Raw genomic sequence first — 20616 nt, 5'->3', positions numbered from 1 at the left:
GGATGATGTATCTTGTACCCACCTACATTGGGGAAAGGGGCCTGGGTGTAAGTTACTCCGAGTTGAGATAACCAGGGATGGGAAGCAGAGGGAATGCTGCTCTGGAAATAGTAGACAAGGACTGAGACAGCAAGTGAGACCCAGGCCCCAACCTGCCACAGGGAACAGCCTGCCTTGAGAGCCTTCCGGAGCCTGGCCATTTTCCTGGAGTGGTTCCAGTAAGCCTGATGAGTTACCCACTTCTCAGGAACTTCACAAACTGTCAAGATGTGCCACATTCCTGTCTGCATGATATCTAATTAATGGTGCCCTCGTTACATACTTCAGACATCACCCCTGCCCAAACCCTCGTCCCCACCCTCCTTCCTCCCTACCTACCAGGACATATATCAGCCCCTCTCAGTGGGTTCAGGACTGGACATCACATTCTGCTTCTGTTAAAATCCCTGAGGCAGGGAATAACAACATGGAGTCAGGCATGCAGTGAATGAGAAAGAAAAAATAGGCTAATCTCTCAAAACATTTGAGTCATGTATGGCTATGTGAAATCTTTTCTACAACTTTTATAGAAGAAGGTGTACCTAGAACTAAGAAGAAACCAGCATTTAGCTGGTCAGTCACAGAAAGCCTATAAAGATGGGACAAATCCTCAATCTCATTATTATGAAAGGAATGCAAATTCTAATAACCACTTATATGTTGCTTTCCTTTTACATAGTCAAAAATTAAAAGGATTTGGACCATCTAATGCAGGCACAGCTTAGAGACACCCTTGGCCAAGAGACATTCTGAAATGGAATGGCCCTTTAGAGTTGCCTTGAGTTGGGCTGAGAAGTGTCAGCTTTCATACCCCCTACGCAGTACCAGCTCTAACGCTGTACCAGCCAGTGGACACAGGGCAGGGACATGACCTAGACCAAGGCAGCTCTGCAGCTGAGGCCCTCCCTAGAGGGCTGACAGAAAGAACATCTGCTGACAGCCCTTTCAAAGCTAGAGATAATATTCTTTTTTCTTTTCTTTTTTGTTTTTAGGGAGCGAAAGTGCACACACATATCAGCTGTTGAGAGGAGGTGGTAGGGAGAAGGAGAGGGGTAGAGAGTCTTAAGCAGGCTCCAGGCCCAGAGTTCAGGTGCAGAGCCCAACGTGGCGCATGATCTCACAACTCAGAGATCATGACCTGAGCTGAAATCAAAAGTCGGACACTCAACAGACTGAGCCACCCAGGGGCCCCAATTCTTTATTCCTGAAAAGAATCTGAACAGTGCTGCATGCCCCCACAGTATATTATCCTGTTTATCCTCTACTGTCACCCTAGAGGTCAGACATATGTGTTGCTACCTTACAGTAAGGAAACAGGCTCGGGAATGTTAACTTTTAGGAAGTGGCAGAGCCAGAGTCCCAAAACCTTCCACGTTCCTGTGAAATCCCCCTCCTCCAAAGCTTCCAGGGGGACCATCTGTGTTCAGGGAGGGGAAGCCCAGAATCATTATGCTAGGGCTTCATTTGCAAGGCTTTCCTCTGTAGAGTCAATCAGAAAGCGTGCCTGCTTTATTACATGGTCCTTATAAACAATAAACATAGAAAACAGCTTTGTAACATCATCACCCCCCTTCTTAACACCAGCTCATTTTTTTAAACTTGTCTAACCCTCTAGCTTAAACCTAGCTATCCTCACAAGGTTTGTCCCTGAGTCATTGTGAAGGCATAGTTAGCATCCAGTTGTCCTTGGAAGTACGAGCTAAGATTTTTACCTTAGTTAAAAATATCTAACACAACACCATCTCACCTCTGTGAGGATGAATACTGCCAAGAAAACCAGAAAAATAAACACACAAAAATAGAATAACAAGTACTGGTGGGGATGTAGAGAAATTAGAACTTTCATGTAATGTTGGCAAGAATGCAAAATGGTGCAGCCACTATTGAAAAACAGTATGAGGGTTCCTCAAAAAATTAAAAATAGAAAAACCATATGATCCATCAACCCCATTTCTGGGTATATATACCAAAAAATTGACAGCAAGTTCTCCAGGGGCGCCTGGGTGGCTCGGTCACTTAAGTGTCTGATTCCTGATCTCAGTTCAGGACTTGATCTCAGGGTTGTGAGTGCCTCCATGCCTTGCATGGAGCCTACTTAAAAATATGTATCTTTGGGCGCTTGCATGGTTCAATCGGTGAGTGTCTGCCGTTGGCTCAGTTCATAATCCCAAAGTTCTGGAATCAAGTCTCTCTCAGACTCTCAGTAGGGTACCCACTTCTCCCTCTGCCTATTGTCTCTCCCTCCCTCTCTCTGTCTCTGATGAATAAATAAATATTAAAAATATACATATAATATATGTATCTGGAATAAAAGAAAGCAATGTGTCTAAGAGATATTTGTACACCATGTTCATAGCAATTTTCACATTTGATGAAAGATGGAAGCAAACCACATGTCAACAGACTGATGAATGGATAAGCAAAACTGGGTATATCCATACAATATAATATTACTCAGCGCTCAAAAAGAAGGAAATTTTCACACATCACCTACTACATATATCAACTCTGAGGACATTATGCTAAGTGACATAAGCCAGTCACAGAATGACAAATACTGTAGGACCACCCCCTGTCTGAGTTATCATTGTAGTCAAATTCATAGGGATGGAAAGTAGAATGGTGGGTGCCAGGACCTGGGGGAGAGGGAATGGGGAGTTAGTGTTTAATGAGGACAGAGTTTCAGTTTTTCAAGCCAAAGAGTCCTAGAGATGGATGACGGTGAGGTGATGGTTGCACAACGATTAGATTGTACTTAATGCCACTGAATTAGAGGCCTAAAAATGATGATGGTAAATTGTGTTATGTGCATTTTGCTACCATTTAAAAAATTCTTTAAGAATACTGAACCTAGGGGCTATTGGGGACACCTGGGGGCATGCTCATTTACTTAAGCCTCTGTCTTCTGCTCAGGTCATGATCTCGGGGTCCTGGGATTGAGCTGTACTCTAGGTTCCCCACCCTGTGATGTGTCTGCTTCTCCATCACCCTCTGCCCCTCCCTGTGCAGGATCCACCCATGGCCAAAAAAACAAACAAAAAAACAAAACTGGGGGTGCCTAGCAAGCTCAGTTGGTAGAGCATCTGATTCTTGATGGCAGATTCATGAGTTCAAGGACCAAACTGGGTATAGAGATTACATTTTTAAAAATGAATAAAACTTAAAAAATAAAGAATATAAAACTAAAACTTACAAAATGTTGAATTCAACGGAAACATTTTCTAGAGTTCTGATGAGTGAGCAAAAACTCAGCCACAGTCACCACTTTTCCAGTGCCCCGCCCCCCCATACCACCACCTATAGGGGAGAGGTTTGGTGAAGAGAGCCCTGGAATTTGAAGTGGTTGGAACTGGGACACCTGGGTGGCTCAGTGGTTGAGCATATGCCTTGGGCTCAGGGCATGATCCCACCCAGAGTCCTGGGATTCGGTCCTGCAACAGGCTCCCCAGAGGGAGCCTGCTTCTCCCTCTATCTATGTCTCTGCCTCTGTGTGTGTGTGTGTAAGTCTCATGAGTAAATAAGTAAAATATATTTCAAAAAAAAGGAGAAGTGGTTGAAACATTCAGAAAAAAACATGTCTGGGAATCATAATGGGTACCGTGCAGGTAAAGTGTCTACATTTCCAAGAAGACACTCTCTTATGTAGGAGGGACAGCTACAAAAATGAGAAGTTTGGTGTTCACATTGAACAAGCCATAAATAGTACGTGCCTCGAGTGTGAGTGTGCTGGAAGTGGTCACGGGGGACAGGAGGGGCAAAGGAATAGACAGGGCTGTCAAAGAGCCTACCCTCTCTATTTGGGAAGGCAGGGTCTTAACATGAAAAAAAAAGAACATCATCCCTTCCGGAAAAGTCAAGGGCCAAGTGATGGGCTATGCTGTACATACAGGATGGGTACGGGAGCTGAGTTGCCGGCCTGCCCGGGGTTAGTAGGAAAAGGTCTTGCACAGGTGGATTTGGTTTGAACCATGCAGCCATATTACTAGGATTGGCTTTGGGAAAGGTTACCACCCTTTGTTGATTCAATCAGAAGCTTTTCAAACTGCTTCAGTCTGTGGCTCACAAAGGAGGAACTCCAAGCAGATACCAGGAGCCAAGGTCTGTTTTTCTGAGGCTGTCAGTGCCAATCATCAACGAAAGGGACCCTTTCTATTTGTTTTGGTCTGCACTTGGAGTACCTCCTATAGCCCTTGGAAGTGAGCCTCTGGGGAAATAAAAGGTTAGCCCAGGATAAATCCCTCCCCTTTACAGCCACTGGGAAACCAGGCTGCTCCTCATTCTGCCAAGATCCGGTGGTAATCCCGTCCCAGCTCTCCATTCTACAGCTGATCCTCCTGCCCACCTCTCCCAGGTGGGTCCACACAGACAAAAGGAGCCGTCCTAACTCCTCCACTTGTTGTCTTTCTTTGACATCTAGTCCTATTGCGCTGAATAGGAATGGATGCTTGGATGTTTGGGAAATGAATTCATGGACACCAGGGACACAGAACAAATGGGAAATGGATTGTTTCCTGAGAGACTAGTTGGCAACCAGAAATGCCTAAGGGACATAAACTGTGCTGTCTGCTTTCCTATTGAAGTTTATTTTTTCAAATGTATTTGAAATTTGAAGAGTTAAAAAATGTTTTTGCTAGAACAGTGCTCCATACATGCTGATTACACCGTATTCCTTATGTACATTTTATGTACAATTCTTCCATAATCCAATTTCCTTAAACCCTGTCAGGGATAGTCTTACCTTCTCCAGTTTCCAGCCAGATGTGAACTTAAACTGTGTGTCCTCCTGCACCTAGGTGCTCAGTAGGTTAAGCATCTACCTTTGGCTCATCTCATGATCTAGGTTCCTGGGGATCGAGCCCTCATTAGGCAAAGAGTCTGCTTCTCCCTCTCCCTCTGAGCTCTCTCACAAGGAAAGAAAGAGAAGGAAAGAAAGCGTCCTCAAAGAAACCAACAAAAAAGGTGAACGTCCATTTAGAACAACTTCTGCTTAGCAGATTGAAAGAAAAGGACTCCTTGTTATTCCTGATCTAAATTCTAACTGGTATGCTTAATAATCAGTAGTATGTGTCTTTGCTACCCTCAGCTGGTGTAGAAACACAGCTCTGTATTACAAGAAAGTCCCCATGGGGCACCTGGGTGGCTCAGTGGGTTAAACATCTCTGCCTTAGGCTCAGGTCCTGGGGTTGAGCCCCCATCGGGTTCCCTGCCCAGCGGGCAGTCTGCTTCTCCCACTCCCTCTGCCCCTCCAACCTGCTGCTCCTTGTGCTCTCTCTAACATAAATAAATAATCTTTAAATGAAAAAAAAAAAAACAAATTTCCCCAGTTCCTGCCCATTAGAAATCGAAACTAACAATTTCCCTGTACCTTGAGAGAGTTTAGGTTTCATTCATAAATGCTGAGGGTTTCCAGCTGCCTAACTAGCAGAGGAAGTCACCTTTGTCTTCCTTCTTCAGCAACAGAGAAAGATTTGGAAAAATTCTGGCTTTTCTTTAAGCAAGCTGGCTGGGTTGGAAGAGTCATGCAAGGACTCAAGGACACAAGGACATGTGTCAGAGCATGAACATCCACCCTTGTCCTCACTCCACAATGCCCTTCATTAAACGTGTGTGTAGAGGACAGTGTTCTAGATCTGAGAAGTCTCTCATGCCATGAAATCAGTGGGTGGTGGGATTTCCAGAAGAGGGATGCGAAAAAGTCAGCAGACCCTGAGTTTCAAAGCTTTCCTTCTTGCTTGGGCAAAGAGCTAACTGGATGAAAGTAACTGAACACACTTAAATTAGACATCAGTGACCTTTATTAGGTGCAAAGTAGTATTCCTGACAATAGTAATATGCCACTGTTACACCTGTTCATCCATTAAAGCAACAGCCCCTCACCCAGAGCTAACCAGATCCCATAAAGTTCCCTGTAAGTGCGTTGTGATCTTCATAACAAGTGACAGAAAGATTAGGACAGCTCATTAATAAAACAGGTTCCATAGGCATCTTGATTCCTTTTGGTTTCCTCTCAAAGAGCTCCAGCAGACGGCCACTTCAAAGGTTGGTCCTTCTTCCTTTCACCAGCTGTCCTCCCAGTCTAAAGACATCCTGGAAATAAAGCCAACCACAAGGAGTCCACGGAACACTGGGAATGTGTTCAGCATAAGAAAAAAGTAGATTTCTAGCATCTACGAATAGTTAAGTGGAAAAACTCTCACAGTGGTCCTATCAGTAAATAAACCATTTTTTAAGACTCCCAATAATTTACTTGTCAACATCTGAAATCATGTTGAACAAACTGAGAGAGCCAGACGCCAGTCAGGCCAGTCAGCCTGTGCCAATTGGTGCTCCTGTTGACTACAGGTGTCCTCAACAGGCTTAGCATGCTGTTTGGTCAAGAAGACCTGTACTCCTTGTCTGGCTTTCCTTTAGCCACTCGCTGCCTCATCTAGAGTGATCTGCTCCTCAGTGAAAATCAGGTCATGATTTGGTATTGGGGTGATTTGGTATTATTGCTTTGTTCTTCATCAAACAACTGAGACTTTTGAGTCAACAAACTTTCTTGGGGCACCTGGGTTGCTCAGTCAGAGTCCAACTCATCTCAGGGTTCTGGGATGGACTCTGTGTTGGGGTCCTGGCTCAGTGGGGAATCTGCTGGAGATTCCCTCCCTCTCCTTCTGCCCATACCCCCACCTCCTGCTCACGTTCTCTCTCTCTCTCTCTCTCTCTCTCTCTCTCTCTCAAATAATTGAAATAAATACTGGCGGCAGTTCATTCATTTACAACCCTGACAAACTGCCAACACAATATATGCTTTTGTTTTCTGCTGCAAGAATCAGTGTGTTGCCCGGAAGCCCCACTTCACAAAATAGGATGCCTTCATAAAAGCGTTTTAAAAACTGGGCAAAGAGAGAAGGACAAGACTTCCCACCAACGGCAAATGAGAAATGAGAGTCTTTTCTGATATGGGGTAGATTCATAGGTTCTAAAGGGAGAAGGGGCCAAGGGGGAAGTAAGATTCTTCAGCTGGGAATGACTTTCAGAAGGTGATTCCCAGTGGCCCAGTAGCGTAGTGCTGGTGTGCGGTACTCTTCACAGTACTAGAGGGGCCGAGTTATCATTACATTCAGTCTACGTGGAGGTCCTGTCACCCCCTAGGAAAACATATATTGGTGATTTCTGCAAATTGGAACATAGGATCAGCCTCTTGGTTCGGAGGCTAAAATGTCTTTGTCTACCAGGCAAATATGTTTATTTCTTTGGCTTGACTGTAATTTGTCTGGGGATCATCGGCAGCACTGAATGCCCACTAGCTACACGCAACTACTTTACAAGTGTTGTGTATTAAGTAGCAAAGCATATGAAATAATGTCTCATGTCCCCTCTTGATAAGCATCAGTGGTTTCTGCCATCAGCTCCGTGGAACCCCAGATGCTAACTGACCCACACAGAAACCTGCTTGAGAATTGCTTCTGGGACAGTTATTGGATCTGCATATATGTAAATACTCTGTTGTAGAGAAATTAAGGGAGGCCTATGGGTAATATCCCAAACCTTTAACTTTCCTTATGTGCATTCAGAAGGTGGCTTTTGTTGCTCACTTGCTCTCCTCCAGATCTGCTGTTTCCTTTCCTACCTGCCTGTCCTGGAACAGGATAGCCTACACAGCACAGGGCGGCCAAAAGACATAAAGAAGTCTGGGATGCTCAGGTGCCCCACGTGGGGGAAGCAAGTATTAGCTGAAATTCTCAGTGGATCTCAGCAAGGCTTCTGCACGGTGCTCTAAACAATGCACATTATGCTTCCAAATTAAATCAGGGATAACAGAGTTGCCGGGTGGCTCAGCTGGTTAAGCCTCTATGTTCCACTTAGTTCATGATCTCAGGTTGCTGGATTGATCCCAACATCAGGCTCCCTGCTCAGCAGGAAGTCTACTTCTTCCTCTCCCTCTTTCTCTCCCCACTGCTCATGCTCTCTCTCCCTCTCTCTTTCTTTCTCAAATAAATAAAGAATATCTTTAAAAAAATAGATATGAGTATTGTCATGCATTGAAGAAAATAGTCTTATAAATCTTTCATCTCATACAAACGTACCTGCAAGCTGGTATCTTTCGGAATTCCGTATAATCTGTGTACTAACTCCATAACTTCCCTCTCAACGATTTCTTGACTGGTGCCTTTCACATCGATGTAGTGGCAGTCAGCACTGGCGAAATGGCAGGAAATTGCCTGTGCAGGGTGAAATGATTAATATTGGGGGAGAAAAAAATCTGTTAACAGCAACAACCAAACAGAAAGTCTTCTTTTAGAACATCAGCTATTTCACTAGCATTTGATTTCTAGAATGTTCCATCGTGTCTTGGATTAGCCTCTTTGGGGTTGGAGTCTTTTCTCCCCCTAGGTACAGCTAAAGGCTGACTGAGAAATTCCAAGAGGTTTTAAGCTCCCTGGGATACTTGTTTTCAAAATGGGCTGAGAACATAATGACAAGAGTAAGAGGACTTTAAACATGTGATTTATCTAGCTAGTGCATATCCCCCAGTCCTAAACAGGAATGGGTTCCAGGGTTCTTCATCCTCTTCTTAGTCACAGAAGTTAGTTACTCAGCTGAGTTTGTGGTGCTTTGTTATTTTAATGTCTAAAGATCAGGGAAATCAACATTAAAAATACCTTGCAAAGGAAAATAATATACACACCCACCCCTTTCAAATCAAAAGGACATTTGAAGTCCAAGATCATTCACATAAGGTACACATCTTGTTTCCTTCTTAAGGGAAAGGAGGTTACTTGGTTCTCCCCATTCTTTTTTTTTTTTTTTTTTTTTTTTTAAGATTTACTTATTTATTCATTCAGAGAGAGCGAAGAGAGAGGCAGAGACACAGGCAGAGGGAGAAGCAGGCTCCCTGCAGGAAGCCCAATATGGGACTCGATCTTGGGTCTCCAGGACCACACCCCAGGCTGCTCGCCACGCTAAACCGCTGGGCCACCGGGGCTGCCCGGTTGTTCCCATTCTTGAAAAGGTTATCAGCAGATAAACTTAAAACTCACTTTCCTAGTCGCATGTTAGTTCTCTTCTCTTGAGATGACCTCACCTCTCAGAAGGGCTGTCTGCTTTGCTTACAACATGAGATTTGTAGACAGTGGAGTCACAAATTCCATTTCCTTTTTTTTTTAATTTTTATTATATATATATATTTTAAATTTGTTCACGAGAGACACAGAGGGGAGCAGAGACACAGGCAATGGAGAAGCAGACTCCATGCAAGCAGCGCGATGTAGGACTGGATCCCCGGACTGGGATCACCCCCCTGAGCCAAGGCAGACGCTCAACCGCTGAGCCACACAGGGACCCCCATTTCCCATGGAAGCCCCCAAACCACACCAAGAAAAAGTGACATCCAAGGGGATAAGTACATTACCATATATGCATTTTTAAGTCTTTTTGTAGGGGTTCATCTTTTCCCAAATAAAGTAGTTCAAAAACTATTGAAAAATTACAAAGTTAGGATATTATCAATCACATTACTTGGTTTCTTATCATTTACCTTTTAGTTTCATACAGTAATCACTTTATACTATATTTTCAGGTTTTGACATGAGATCTTTCAGTATGTTGTTATCCTACTCAGTTTATAACCCTGATCATATAGGAAGTAATATAATTCTCTAACTCATACAGACTTTAAGACTATTTGTCTTAGCTTGCTGTTTTGATACAGATGCATATACATAAAATTCCATTTTTTATATCAAGTTGAATTTTGACACCAAGGACACATGATAAATGGCCAAATTCATGAATTTCATGAACATTCATATTATTTATGTCATTGTGGCTGTACCCCTGCTTGTACAGTTCTGAGGATCATGTTGGTGGGGAGTCTGATCTAGTCTTTATTTAAAATTTTGGCATTGTGTTCATCAAGGTATTTTTTGCATTGATTTTGATTTTCTAAATACTGCCTTAAACTATCATTTAACTTGATTGTTGAGGTGTTTGGCACCATCCCCCGACCCCTGCTAAATTTTCCCTGGAGGAGAGGGCTTTCTTGCCTCACCCTCATCCTGGCCCTGTTGACCTGGTGGAAATATGAATGAATGGAAGATGAAACATGGTAGCTAACCCTGCACCTAGGGAGACAATGGGTGTTGGTGTGACAAACTGGCACGCTTCACTCAACCCCAAAAACCCCCTATATATCGTAATAAGAGCCATGTAATGTGGAATAATGTCAGTCCACAGTACTGTCAGAGCTGCTGAATTTTTGAGAAGAGAGAAATCTGGGAATATGGGAAATTTTGTCAAATTTTAATGCAAGCAATGAAATCAATAGGTTTTTAATATATTCATAGCTAAGGGGCAAAAACCATGGCTCGCTGCTAAATCTTATTTCTGGGCAGCCAATTCAATAACAAAGCTATTATAAACTGCCGTCATAAATGGTTCCTATATCCATTTCCCATTTTAAGATTTTAGTACATCATCCATTCTTTCTGTCTCCAAAAGCACAGGCTGTGGGCTACCAAGCAACTCTATGAATGTTCCTAATTCACGATCAGTAGGATTGGGAACCGGAGGTCACATGGCCTCCTACTGATAACTTAGCAAAAAAGAATGTGGTATCAAATATATTTCCTGGTAAATAAACCAGAGCAAGAGCAGTTTAGTTAAACATCACAAATCTCATAAAGTTTCACATATCTTGACATTTTTGCTTCTAACCTATTCGTCTTTGGAAAGCACGGTGATGTAATGCATACCTTGCGGTATCCTTGAGTTCTGTTCCAGCCAGATCCGTGGATGAGCAAAGGATGAAAGAAAACGGTGTCTCCTTTCTCCATCACGAGGTGCACGCGGGGGCTGTTTTCATCATAGTCCTGGATCCCATAGAACATTAAGTTCACGCCCCCCTAGAACACATAAGAGAACCCAACTCTGTATTTGAGGAACCCAATGACTAAAAAGTAGATTTCCTAAGTTCTTCCAAGAGAAAGATAAATAGATTCTTAACAGGTACTGCAAATATACAAAAGCTTCTCAGATGTGTGGCTGTGAAAGTCACATTGTGATATTAAAATCATGGATTTAGGGAGGCAAAGGAAGATGCTGAAATTTCTTCTCACCCTTCATAACTGTATTATATTGAGGATCTAGATCAACGTTGCATGTTGCAGTTAACATGGGAGATCACCTTTCAAGCCTGAATGTATAATCATTCTTTCCCAGGATGATATTCTCCTCACCTAGAACTTTGCCTGAACCATTCTTCTATAACTCAGGAGTACCTCTAAGAAGCTAATTGTTCTCCCAAACCAGCAGAGAGAAAATCTCAATTTTTCTCAGCTCAGAAAGCACTGATGTCACATGCAGAGTAAGGAAAGAAAAACAGTAAATTAAAACATTCTGTTTTTTATAACTATTTCCCAAGTCAGTTATTTCATTAAGTAATAGTTATGGTGGAAGGACGGCATCACATTTCCCTTCCTGAGACTGTGCCACATTCTTCTGGGGAAAGGACTGCTTTCCTGCTGGACTCAGTTGTGGTTTTCATCCAGTGCACTTCTCTCCTGGCCAGGGTTGATACGTGACCTAAGCTAAGTCAATCTAACCGCCCACTGTGGTCACTTTGAATCTGAGCAGAAGATGGAAGGCACTGGTCATGATCACAGTTCAGTTGACCCCACCAGGTGCCCCACCCCGAGTGTTCCCACTGAACATAACCCCCACTCTCCTGCTCATCAGAGCTAGCCAGCCTTTCCATGGACTCAGCAGGTGCCTGCCACCCTCCAAAACACTTCGTTTGGCTTAAGTCAGCCACAGCCCACTTCTGTTGCCTGCACCAAACTTTCCCCAAAACTCAACTGAATTTGTGAATCTCACAGTTTCAGTTATATCAGAATCCAGACCCCAGTATTTTCCTTGGCACTAATCCTCAGTGCAAGAATCTAATTGAGACAGAAGTCCTGAAAGCCATATTCTTTACTTCCTACAGACCACATTCATTCTTCCTGCGTTAACAACCCGTGCTCTTCTCTTTCTGACCATCATTATGGGATTTCAAGACCATATTGTCTGATACCTAAAACACTTATCATCTCCTCTCTGGTTTCTCTGCCTCTGGAGCCCTACCTCCAGTATATCCTGCTCTAAGCCTCTAGATTATCATTATTGAAGGATCAATTTGATCTCACCATTCATGGGCTCAAAAGCCTTCTATACTCTTCCATCCTCAACTAGCTCAATTCCATACACCATGTAACAGTCATGCAATGGAATACTACTCATGCTTCCCCAGAGTCTTCATTGGTCTCTCTAGCAGTAAAGAGATGATTCCTCTCTCTTCTTTATGCCAAGAGCCATCAATCAGTGGGTAAGAAGTAGTTGGCACTTTACACATGCATGTGGTGTTGCAAGTGTTGACATCTTACCTGTGCAATTGGGCTTGATAATTTCATATCCTATATAGTACCTACCAAAGTGCCCCACACTGGTCAGCTTTCCAACACTTCTTGATGGAAAAATGGTTATTTTACCTGACATCCTTGAATCTTCCCTGACCCTAATTGTAAATCCTATAATGATGTTTTGTAAGGAAGGAAATGCCATCTGATTGTTAAAGCTCTTTAGGGAGAGTGATGTGAAATCAAAACAAACAATATTCTGGTTAAGATTTCTCCTCTAGGGGTGCCTGGGTGGCTCAGTCAGTTGGGCGTCCAAGTCTTGATGCCAACCCAGGTCATGATCTCAGGGTGCGAAGTTCAAGCCACATATCTGACTCGTGCTCAGCAGAGTCTGCTTGTCCCTCTCCCTTCCCCTTTGTCTCTCTCCTCCCCTCCTCTCCCATTGCTTGTGCTCTTTCTCTCTCTCTCAAATAAATAAATAAAATCTTAAAAGAAAACAACGACAAAAACAAACAAAAAACAGATTCTTCCTCTGAGCTAGAACATGAGACCCCTAACTCTGGGAAAGGAACAATGGGTAGTGGAAGGGGAGGCAGGCAGGGCGATGGGGTGACTGGGTGACAGGCATCGAGGGGGGCACTTGACAGGATGAGCACTGGGTATTATACTATAGGTTGAAAAATCGAACCCTATAAAAAAATACAAAAAAAAGCTAACCTAAAAAAAAACAAAAAAAAAAAACAACAACAAAAAAATGATGCCTCCTCTACGCAGACATACCTCCCATTGGGGATAATTGTGTGGCTTCAGATAGCCTTTGTGTGTGCCTGGGAACACACACAGACAGCCATTGTTCCTGTCGATGTGCTCCATGGCTGTCCAAGCACAGACAATTTTATTGCTGGGCCTGAAGGGGAAGTAGTGCAGATCCTGGTGCAAGGGATGGCGGGATGTCTTCTTGCCTGAAACAGAACCTGCTGTTAATACACACTTGCATCTCAGATTTCATCTCTTTTGCCTGCAAAACCACAGCAATGACTATTCCCACAAAACCCAAAGAAGTGAAACAACATTATTGAGAATCAGTCCAGAGAGATAAGCATCAAATTTGAATATCAAATCCACAGGACAACTCCAGATCCTCTATTTTTTTTCTGGGTTTCTGGGAGCCGAGGACTTACTGACACACAACATTCACTAGCAATTCATACACATGTCATGAATTCTATTGTGTTTTATTCCTTTGTAATTGTGGTTTGGGCATAGAAGCTAGAATTCAAAAAGTAAAAAAAAAGTTTGAGTAATTGAAGAGAGCAACCAAATTTGAGGTTCCCTGTTAGCCTTTAAGTGGCTGATGCAAAAAATATCAGCTAACTAAGTTAATAAAAGGCCTCTAAGGGCTCTTGGGTGGCTCAGTGGGTTAAGCATTTGCCTTTTCTCAGCTCAGGATCTCAGGGCCCTGGGATCAAGCTGCAAAGGGTTCTGCTTAGCAGGGAATCTGCTTCTCTCTCTTCCTCTATGGTGTCTCTCCCTCTCTCTCAAAAAAATTAATAAAATCTTTAAAAGTAAGAAAAAATAACCATATAGTTGACATCTGAAATCCCTACTCCACGATTCTTATGATACATACTGGTTTTTTTTTACATACTGTTTTAAGACTTAAAAGTATATACACATTTTTTTTTAAAGATTTTATTTATTTATTCATGAGAGACACAGAGAGTGAGAGAGAGGCAGAGACACAGGCAGAGGGAGAAGCAGGCTCTATGCAGGGAGCCTGACATGGGACTGGATCACTGGTCTCCAGGATCACACCCTGGGGTGAAGGTGGCGCCAACCGCTGAACCACCTGGGCTGCCCTTATTTTATGTTTTTAAAGATCTTATTATTTATTCATGAGAGTCACAGACACAGGCAGAGAGAGAAGCAGGCTCCCTGCGAGGAGCCTGATGTACGACTAGATCCCAGGACCCAAGGATCACCACCTGAGCCAAAGGCAGACCCTCAACCACTGGGCCACCCAGGCGTCCCCACATTTGTTTTTTAATATTCAGCAGTTATACACAAAGCGATCCTTTGAATCCTTGAAACTTTTTCTTACTTTACCCTCTTTTTTTTTTTTTTTTTTGGCTTCTACTTAACAAATAAAACCACTTTACCAGAATCTGGAGGTTTGTTTATAAGCATTGCATGCATGGCCATAATATTGGGTCCAGTGAAGCACTCCACATATTTCAGAATCTAAGAGTAAAGAGTTGCATGAGAAATCAAATAAACAACCACGTAGTACAATGTACACTTATTTGTACAAGAGTCAAAATGCACATAGTTATACAAAACACTTGGTAGAAGTGCCTGGGTGAGTCTGTTGCTTAAGCATCCAACTCCTGATTTCAGCTCAGGTCATGTTCTCAGGGTCATAGGATACAGGTCTGCCTTGGGGTCCTTGCACAGTAATGGGTCTACTTCAGGTTTTCTCCTTCTGCCTCTCCCTCTCTATCAAACAATTATTTAAAGGAAAAAAAAAAAAGTTGGTATTTCCCAACGTTGCAAACAAAGAATGAAAAACTCAGCACTGGAAATCTGTAACACTCTGAATTAAACAGGTTTTTTTTTTTTTAAAGATTTTATTTATTTATTCATGAGAGATATAGAGAAAGCGAGGCAGAGACACAGGTCGAGGGAGAAGCAGGTTCCATGCCAAGAGCCCGACTTGGGACTCGATCCCAGGTCTCCAGGATCACACCCTGGGCCAAAGGCAGCGCTAAACTGCTGGGCCACCGGGGCTGCCCTTAAACAGGCTTTTTAAGCCAGTTGGAAACCAAACCCCATTTTCTATGAGAATGCGAAGAGTTTCTCTCAGCTTTCGACTGGGAAGGGCAGGAATACCCTCCTTTCACCTGACACTGTCCATAGATGCCCAGGGAGAAGGCACCTTCCTCTTCCCCTCACGGAGACTCTTCATAAGAAGGGACCACGAGGGGCACCTGGCTGGCTCAATCACTAGAACATGAACCTGTTGATCTCGGGGTCGTGACTGCAAGCTACTCCTAGAGTGTAGAAGTCACTTTTTAAAAAGGTGGTAGGGGGACACCATTGCAGCTCAGTCAGTTAAGCATCTGCCTTCAGTTCAGGTCATGATCCCCATGTCCAGCTCCCTGCTCAGAGAGGTGTCAGCTTCTCCTCTCCCTCTGCCCCTCCCTGCCACTCATGATCTCTCTTGATCTCACTCACTTTCTCTCTCAAATAAGTAGAATCATTAAAGAGAATAATAAATGAAAGGACCATGAGAGGCCCCAATAACGTGCAGCTGCCATGCAGAGCCCAGGGGACAAGAGAACAGCAACAGGGGGACACTTCACAGTCAGGCCACCTCCCTTTCCACAGCTCTTCACTGAGGGCTACAAACCAGACAGTGATAGAAAAGGACACGCAGCAGGGAGTGAGATGAACAGGTCCCTCCTCCCATGGCATCTATATTCTGTTGGAAGGATGTTAAATAATGACATGGGCACTGGTGCTTGACAGCAAGGTGCAGTTACAGAGTATGAGGAAGCAGAGGCGGGGTGGGGAGGCTGAATTTGGCCAAAGGTCTGGCAGCGGGTGTGCTCCCTCCTACATCTAACCCACTAGGGAGGAAAGCACTCAGCTTTGCATGCCTACCACCTGCCAGGCGCTTTATGTGTCAGCCACTTAAGTCTCACAACAATCCCTGAAAAGTAATGCCCCCAGGAATTAAAGATCCTTTAAATGATCATTATCCTGCAGATAATAAAGTGCCCAAGGTGGCAGAGCAATTTCAACGAAAAGGACGGTATTCCATCTCCAGTTCTGTCTGACTTCAAAAAATGAAGCCTCTTCTAGCTTTCTCACTACTTGATCTCCCGTATAAGCCATATTGGCAATTTGAGCATGAAACACTCGAAATGGTCCCAAATCCTAGGAGTCGGGGCTCATATTTGTTTTTTTTTTATAAAGGGTGTCATCTTTTATATTTTCTTGTGATATTTTCTTTGAAGAATATATTCCTCAAATATATTTCTTCATATACTTTCCTTTCCTGTTTCCTGGTTTTAAGTAATCTCTATCGCTTGAGCCCACGACTCTGAGATCAAGACTCACATGCTCCATCGGGCCATGCCTGCCCAGCATCTCCTACCAGTATTTTCTAAACTTCAGTGACTCAAGAGACATTTTACCATTTCTAGCATATGTTGCTAACTGCCCAATATTAGTCAATAATTTTCCTAAATTAACTCATGTCTTATCCTGATTAATAATATTCCTGAAGTCATAGGTTTGATGCACCAGCTACTTTTTCCAATACATATTGAAATAAATACCCAACTACTATATCGTACCCACCTCCTAAAAGTCATTGCATGAACCAGTAGGTGCATGGTGCACACTTGAGAACAGTGGGAACCCTGGAGGCCTCCGGGTACCCAGGGCCTCAGGCAACACAAGTTGCCTCTAACTTCAAGCTTTTCCTCCTTGATTGATGCTCACAAGTTCCATTTCCATTGCAAGACTTGAGGTTGGGAAGAATAGATGATTCAGGGACCTTGTCCCCCTTTGTCCCCAACCCAAGGGGCTGGACATGATAGGTGGCCTGCCTGTACAGTCTTCTCTCATGAGGAAAATATTCTTTCTTTTTTTTAACATTTGTTTAAAGATCTTTTTAAATTTTAAGTAATATCCACACACAACCGGGACTCTTGGGTGGCTCAGGGTTGAGCCTCTGCCTTTGGCTCAGGGTGTGATCACAGTCCAGGTAACAAGTCCGGCATCGGGCTCTGTGTGAGGAGTCTGCTTCTCCCTCTGCCTATGTCTCTGCCTCTCTCTCTGTGTCTCTCATGAATAAATAAATAAAATCTTTAAAAAATAATAAAAATAAAACTAAAAGCATTTGAAATAAATGGTTCATAAACTGTGGTACATTGACACAATGGGATGCTATGCAGAAGTTTGCAAGTATGATATAGATATAGATACACGTGATAATATGTAAGTCATATGGGAAGATGTCTGAGGTCTATTATAAGTGGACAAAACACAGTGACAACCAGTTTGTTCCCGTGTTACACAAAAGGTGGGAACCCTGGAGGCCTCATCGTGATTCATCTAACACAAGTTACCTCTAACTTCAAGCTTTTCCTCCTTGATCGATGCTCACAAGTTCCATTTCTATTGCAAGACTTGAGGTTGGGAAGAATAGATGATTCAGGGGCCATGTCCCCCTTTGTCCCCAACCCAAGGGGCTGGACATGATAGGTGGCCTGCCTGTACAGTCTTTTCTCATGAGGACAATTTTCTTCCTTTTTTTAATTATTTATTTAAGTATTTTTTTTTCTAAATTTTAAATAATCTCCACATGCAACTGGGACACCGGGGTGGCTCAGCGATTGAGCATCTGCCTTTGGCTCAGGGCATGATCCCAGTCCAGAGATCAAGTCCTGCGCAGGCTCCATGTGAAGAGCCTGCCTCTGCCTCTGTCTCTGCCTCTCTCTCTGCGTCTCTCATGAATATCTCATGAATATCCTGAGTATCTCACTTGGTTAAATGTCCACCTCTGGGTTGGGGCTCAGGTTATGATCTTGGTCTAAGGATCCAGCACTGTGTCGTCCTCTGCACTCAGCAGGGAGTCTGCCTGAGGATTCTCCCTCTACCTCAACCTGTGCCTTGTCCCCTTCTCATGCCAAAAATAAATGCATAAATCTTAAAAAAAAAGTGCATACCTCTTAAAAACTAAAAGATCCCCCATGCTCTACCAACTAAAGCAGCCAGGTTCCCATTAAGTCAAATTATCTACTAGCATTTGGGGTTATAATTTCCAAAATGTTCTATATGCAAAGTGCCCCTTAAAAAAAAGTGTGCCATGTGTCAAGGGACACATGAGTGGCTCAGTGTTGAGTGTCTGTCTTTGACTCAGGTCATGGTCCTGGGGTCCTGGAATCAAGTCTTACATCAGGCTTCCCACAGGTAGCTTATTCTCAATCTGCCTATGTCTCTGCCTGTCTCTGTGTCTCATGAAAAAATAAAATCTTTAAAAAACAATAAACAATCTAAAACCATTCTAAATAAATTATCCATAAACTGTCATATATTTATGCAGAAATTTGCAAGTATGATATAGATACATAAGTGATAATATGTAAGTGATATGGAAAGATGTCTGAGATCTATTATAAGTGGACAAGACTCGGTGACAACCAGTTTGTTCCCGTGATACACAAAACGTGGGGGGTTACGTATGCATTTTCATGGCCATGAAAGAATTCTAGTTGAATACACCTAAAAGCTTGGCAGTGAGTGGGGCTGGTGAACGTTGGGAGACTTCACTTTACATGTTCTATATTATGTGGATAACTTTATAAACATGATTTATGCTTAAAGAATGAGAATTTTTTAGACAAGTTTAACTCTAAAGACCTACTTAAACCTCTACTACCAGATTCACAGAAACAAAAGCAACAATAAATGGATGTATAGTGAGTGGGATCTGCAATGTGACTCCTGTTGATATGCCCATATTCAGTGTGAGAGAGGCTCCCCCTCTCCACTGCAGAATTCCCGCCCTTCTCCACCAGGTTAATTACCAAGCGCCAGAGCAGGGTATCTCCACCTGGCCAGTATTGACATTTGGGGCCGGATAATTCATTAATTGGGGGGAGGGGCTGTTCTGTGCATTATAGGCTCCCTGGGCTCCATTAGCGGCATGCCCAGGCTCTACAGACCAAACCTTGTGACAACCCTACAGGGCTCCAGGCGCCACCAGATGTGCTCCTCCAACTGAGAACCACTGCTCTACAACCACCAGAGAGGGGCTCAGAGAAAGGAAAAGCAGCAATTCCTGGGGCAGGCATGTCGGTGGGCTGTTAACCTAAAAACAAAGAAAACACAGGAAGGTTCTCCAACCTCAGGGAGAGTGCAGTATCTGAAGAGTTCCTTGTCTTCTTGGAAGTCTTGGATCTTTGAAATCATCCTTTCACTTGGAATATATTCTGATTTTGCAATGGACACATCTCTCATTATTATCATTTGTTTTGGTTTCACCTCCCCTCTGCAGATCCTTTCAAACTGGTCCCTAGGAAATGAAATTGGCAGATGATGTCATTACTGCAGGCTCCAGGCACCTGCCTGGCCAGTTCTGTGGAAAGATCCACAAAGATTGAGGAGATGGTGTCTCTGCACCAAGTTGACCTCCAGGCCAGACTGAGCAGCTCTGAGCATAGGGTGAGGAAATGGCCAGCTCACAAGCCCCTGCCTCCTCACTGTGAGGCCAGAATTCGCTGTGAGAACTCACATCTTCCTTAGCCTAAGAAAACAGTGGGGGAAAATTTGTGATTTGGTTGCATCTGAGTAACAATGGCAAATACTTCTCTCCTCCATTCCATGGGCCAGGCCCGGTTGGAAGCACTCTGTGTGTCTTTTACCTTATTCAGTCCTCACAACAACACTAGGGCTCAGTACTATTATCCCCATTTTACAGATGAGAAAGGAGAGGCATGGAATGTAAATTGCCCCAGGGCACACAAGATTAAGTAGAAGGGCTAAGATTAAAGCCAGCCCTTCTTGCTCCAGAGCTCATGTTCCCAACCAGTTCCCAAGTAACCAGTCCCTGAAAAATATCTGAACATGCACACACTACTCTTACTACCCATGTTCCCATTGCAAACATACAACATATTTCTTAAAATAATGAAAGGTTACTGTACCTAAAGCGTTGAATGTCCGGGTCAGACACCAAACTTTTAATGACAAGAAACCCATTTTCTTCATAAAATTTTCTCTGTTCTAGGCTTAGGACATCATTATCCTGAGTATACCTAAAGGAAAGAAAACTTTCAAATAAGTCCAACTGAAAAATCACAACCCAACACTATGTATCAAGAACCTGAGAAATGTTTCTACTACTCTTCCATCCGGCATTTCTATTTTTTATTTACTCTAAGAAAATATCTGAACCTTTTTATTTAATGTCTAATGGTTTCTTTTAAGTTTGTTCATTTTTTTTAAAAGTAATCCCTATATCCATATCCCATATGGAGTTCGAACTCATAACCCCAAGATCAAGAGTCATGTGCTCTTCTGACTGAGCAAGCCAGGAACCCCTACTAACTCAACATGTATTTAGAAAAGGTCTAAATCCAAAACATTAACTACTGTCACCAAAAATAGAAGAATAATTAATTAC

At 43.2% G+C, this 20616-nt stretch overlaps 1 protein-coding gene across 1 annotated transcript; it reads right to left on the bottom strand.

Moving 5' to 3' along the window:
* Positions 1-5811: 5811 nt before the first annotated feature.
* On the bottom strand, positions 5812-20282 carry LOC119878553 (phytanoyl-CoA dioxygenase, peroxisomal-like). Its single transcript, XM_038589172.1, has 7 exons — positions 20138-20282; positions 19338-19506; positions 14579-14660; positions 13200-13381; positions 10779-10928; positions 8112-8246; positions 5812-6126 (listed from the first exon to the last, which is right to left on the bottom strand). Exons 2-7 carry the CDS (start codon positions 19458-19460, stop codon positions 6073-6075), a joined length of 726 nt encoding a protein of 241 aa, XP_038445100.1. The 5' UTR covers positions 19461-19506; positions 20138-20282; the 3' UTR covers positions 5812-6072.
* Positions 20283-20616: the final 334 nt, after the last annotated feature.

The sequence above is a fragment of the Canis lupus genome, unplaced genomic scaffold (assembly GCF_011100685.1).
Source record: "Canis lupus familiaris isolate Mischka breed German Shepherd unplaced genomic scaffold, alternate assembly UU_Cfam_GSD_1.0 chrUn_S1716H1910, whole genome shotgun sequence".
NCBI classification, from domain to species: Eukaryota; Metazoa; Chordata; class Mammalia; order Carnivora; family Canidae; genus Canis; species Canis lupus.
The sequence above is the reverse complement of the archived record's forward strand: the minus strand, read 5'-3'. Positions and strand labels throughout refer to the sequence as shown.

Excerpts from the sequence above, each read along its gene's own strand:
- LOC119878553 (XM_038589172.1), bottom strand. The coding sequence starts at position 19,460 with ATGATAATAATGAGAGATGTGTCCATTGCAAAATCAGAATATATTCCA. Across the intron at positions 10,929-13,199 it reads ACAATTATCCCCAATGGGAG|GGGGGCGTGAACTTAATGTT; the intron begins GTATGTCTGCGT and ends TATGTGTTCTAG. Across the intron at positions 6,127-8,111 it reads CGAAAGATACCAGCTTGCAG|GATGTCTTTAGACTGGGAGG; the intron begins GTACGTTTGTAT and ends CTTTATTTCCAG.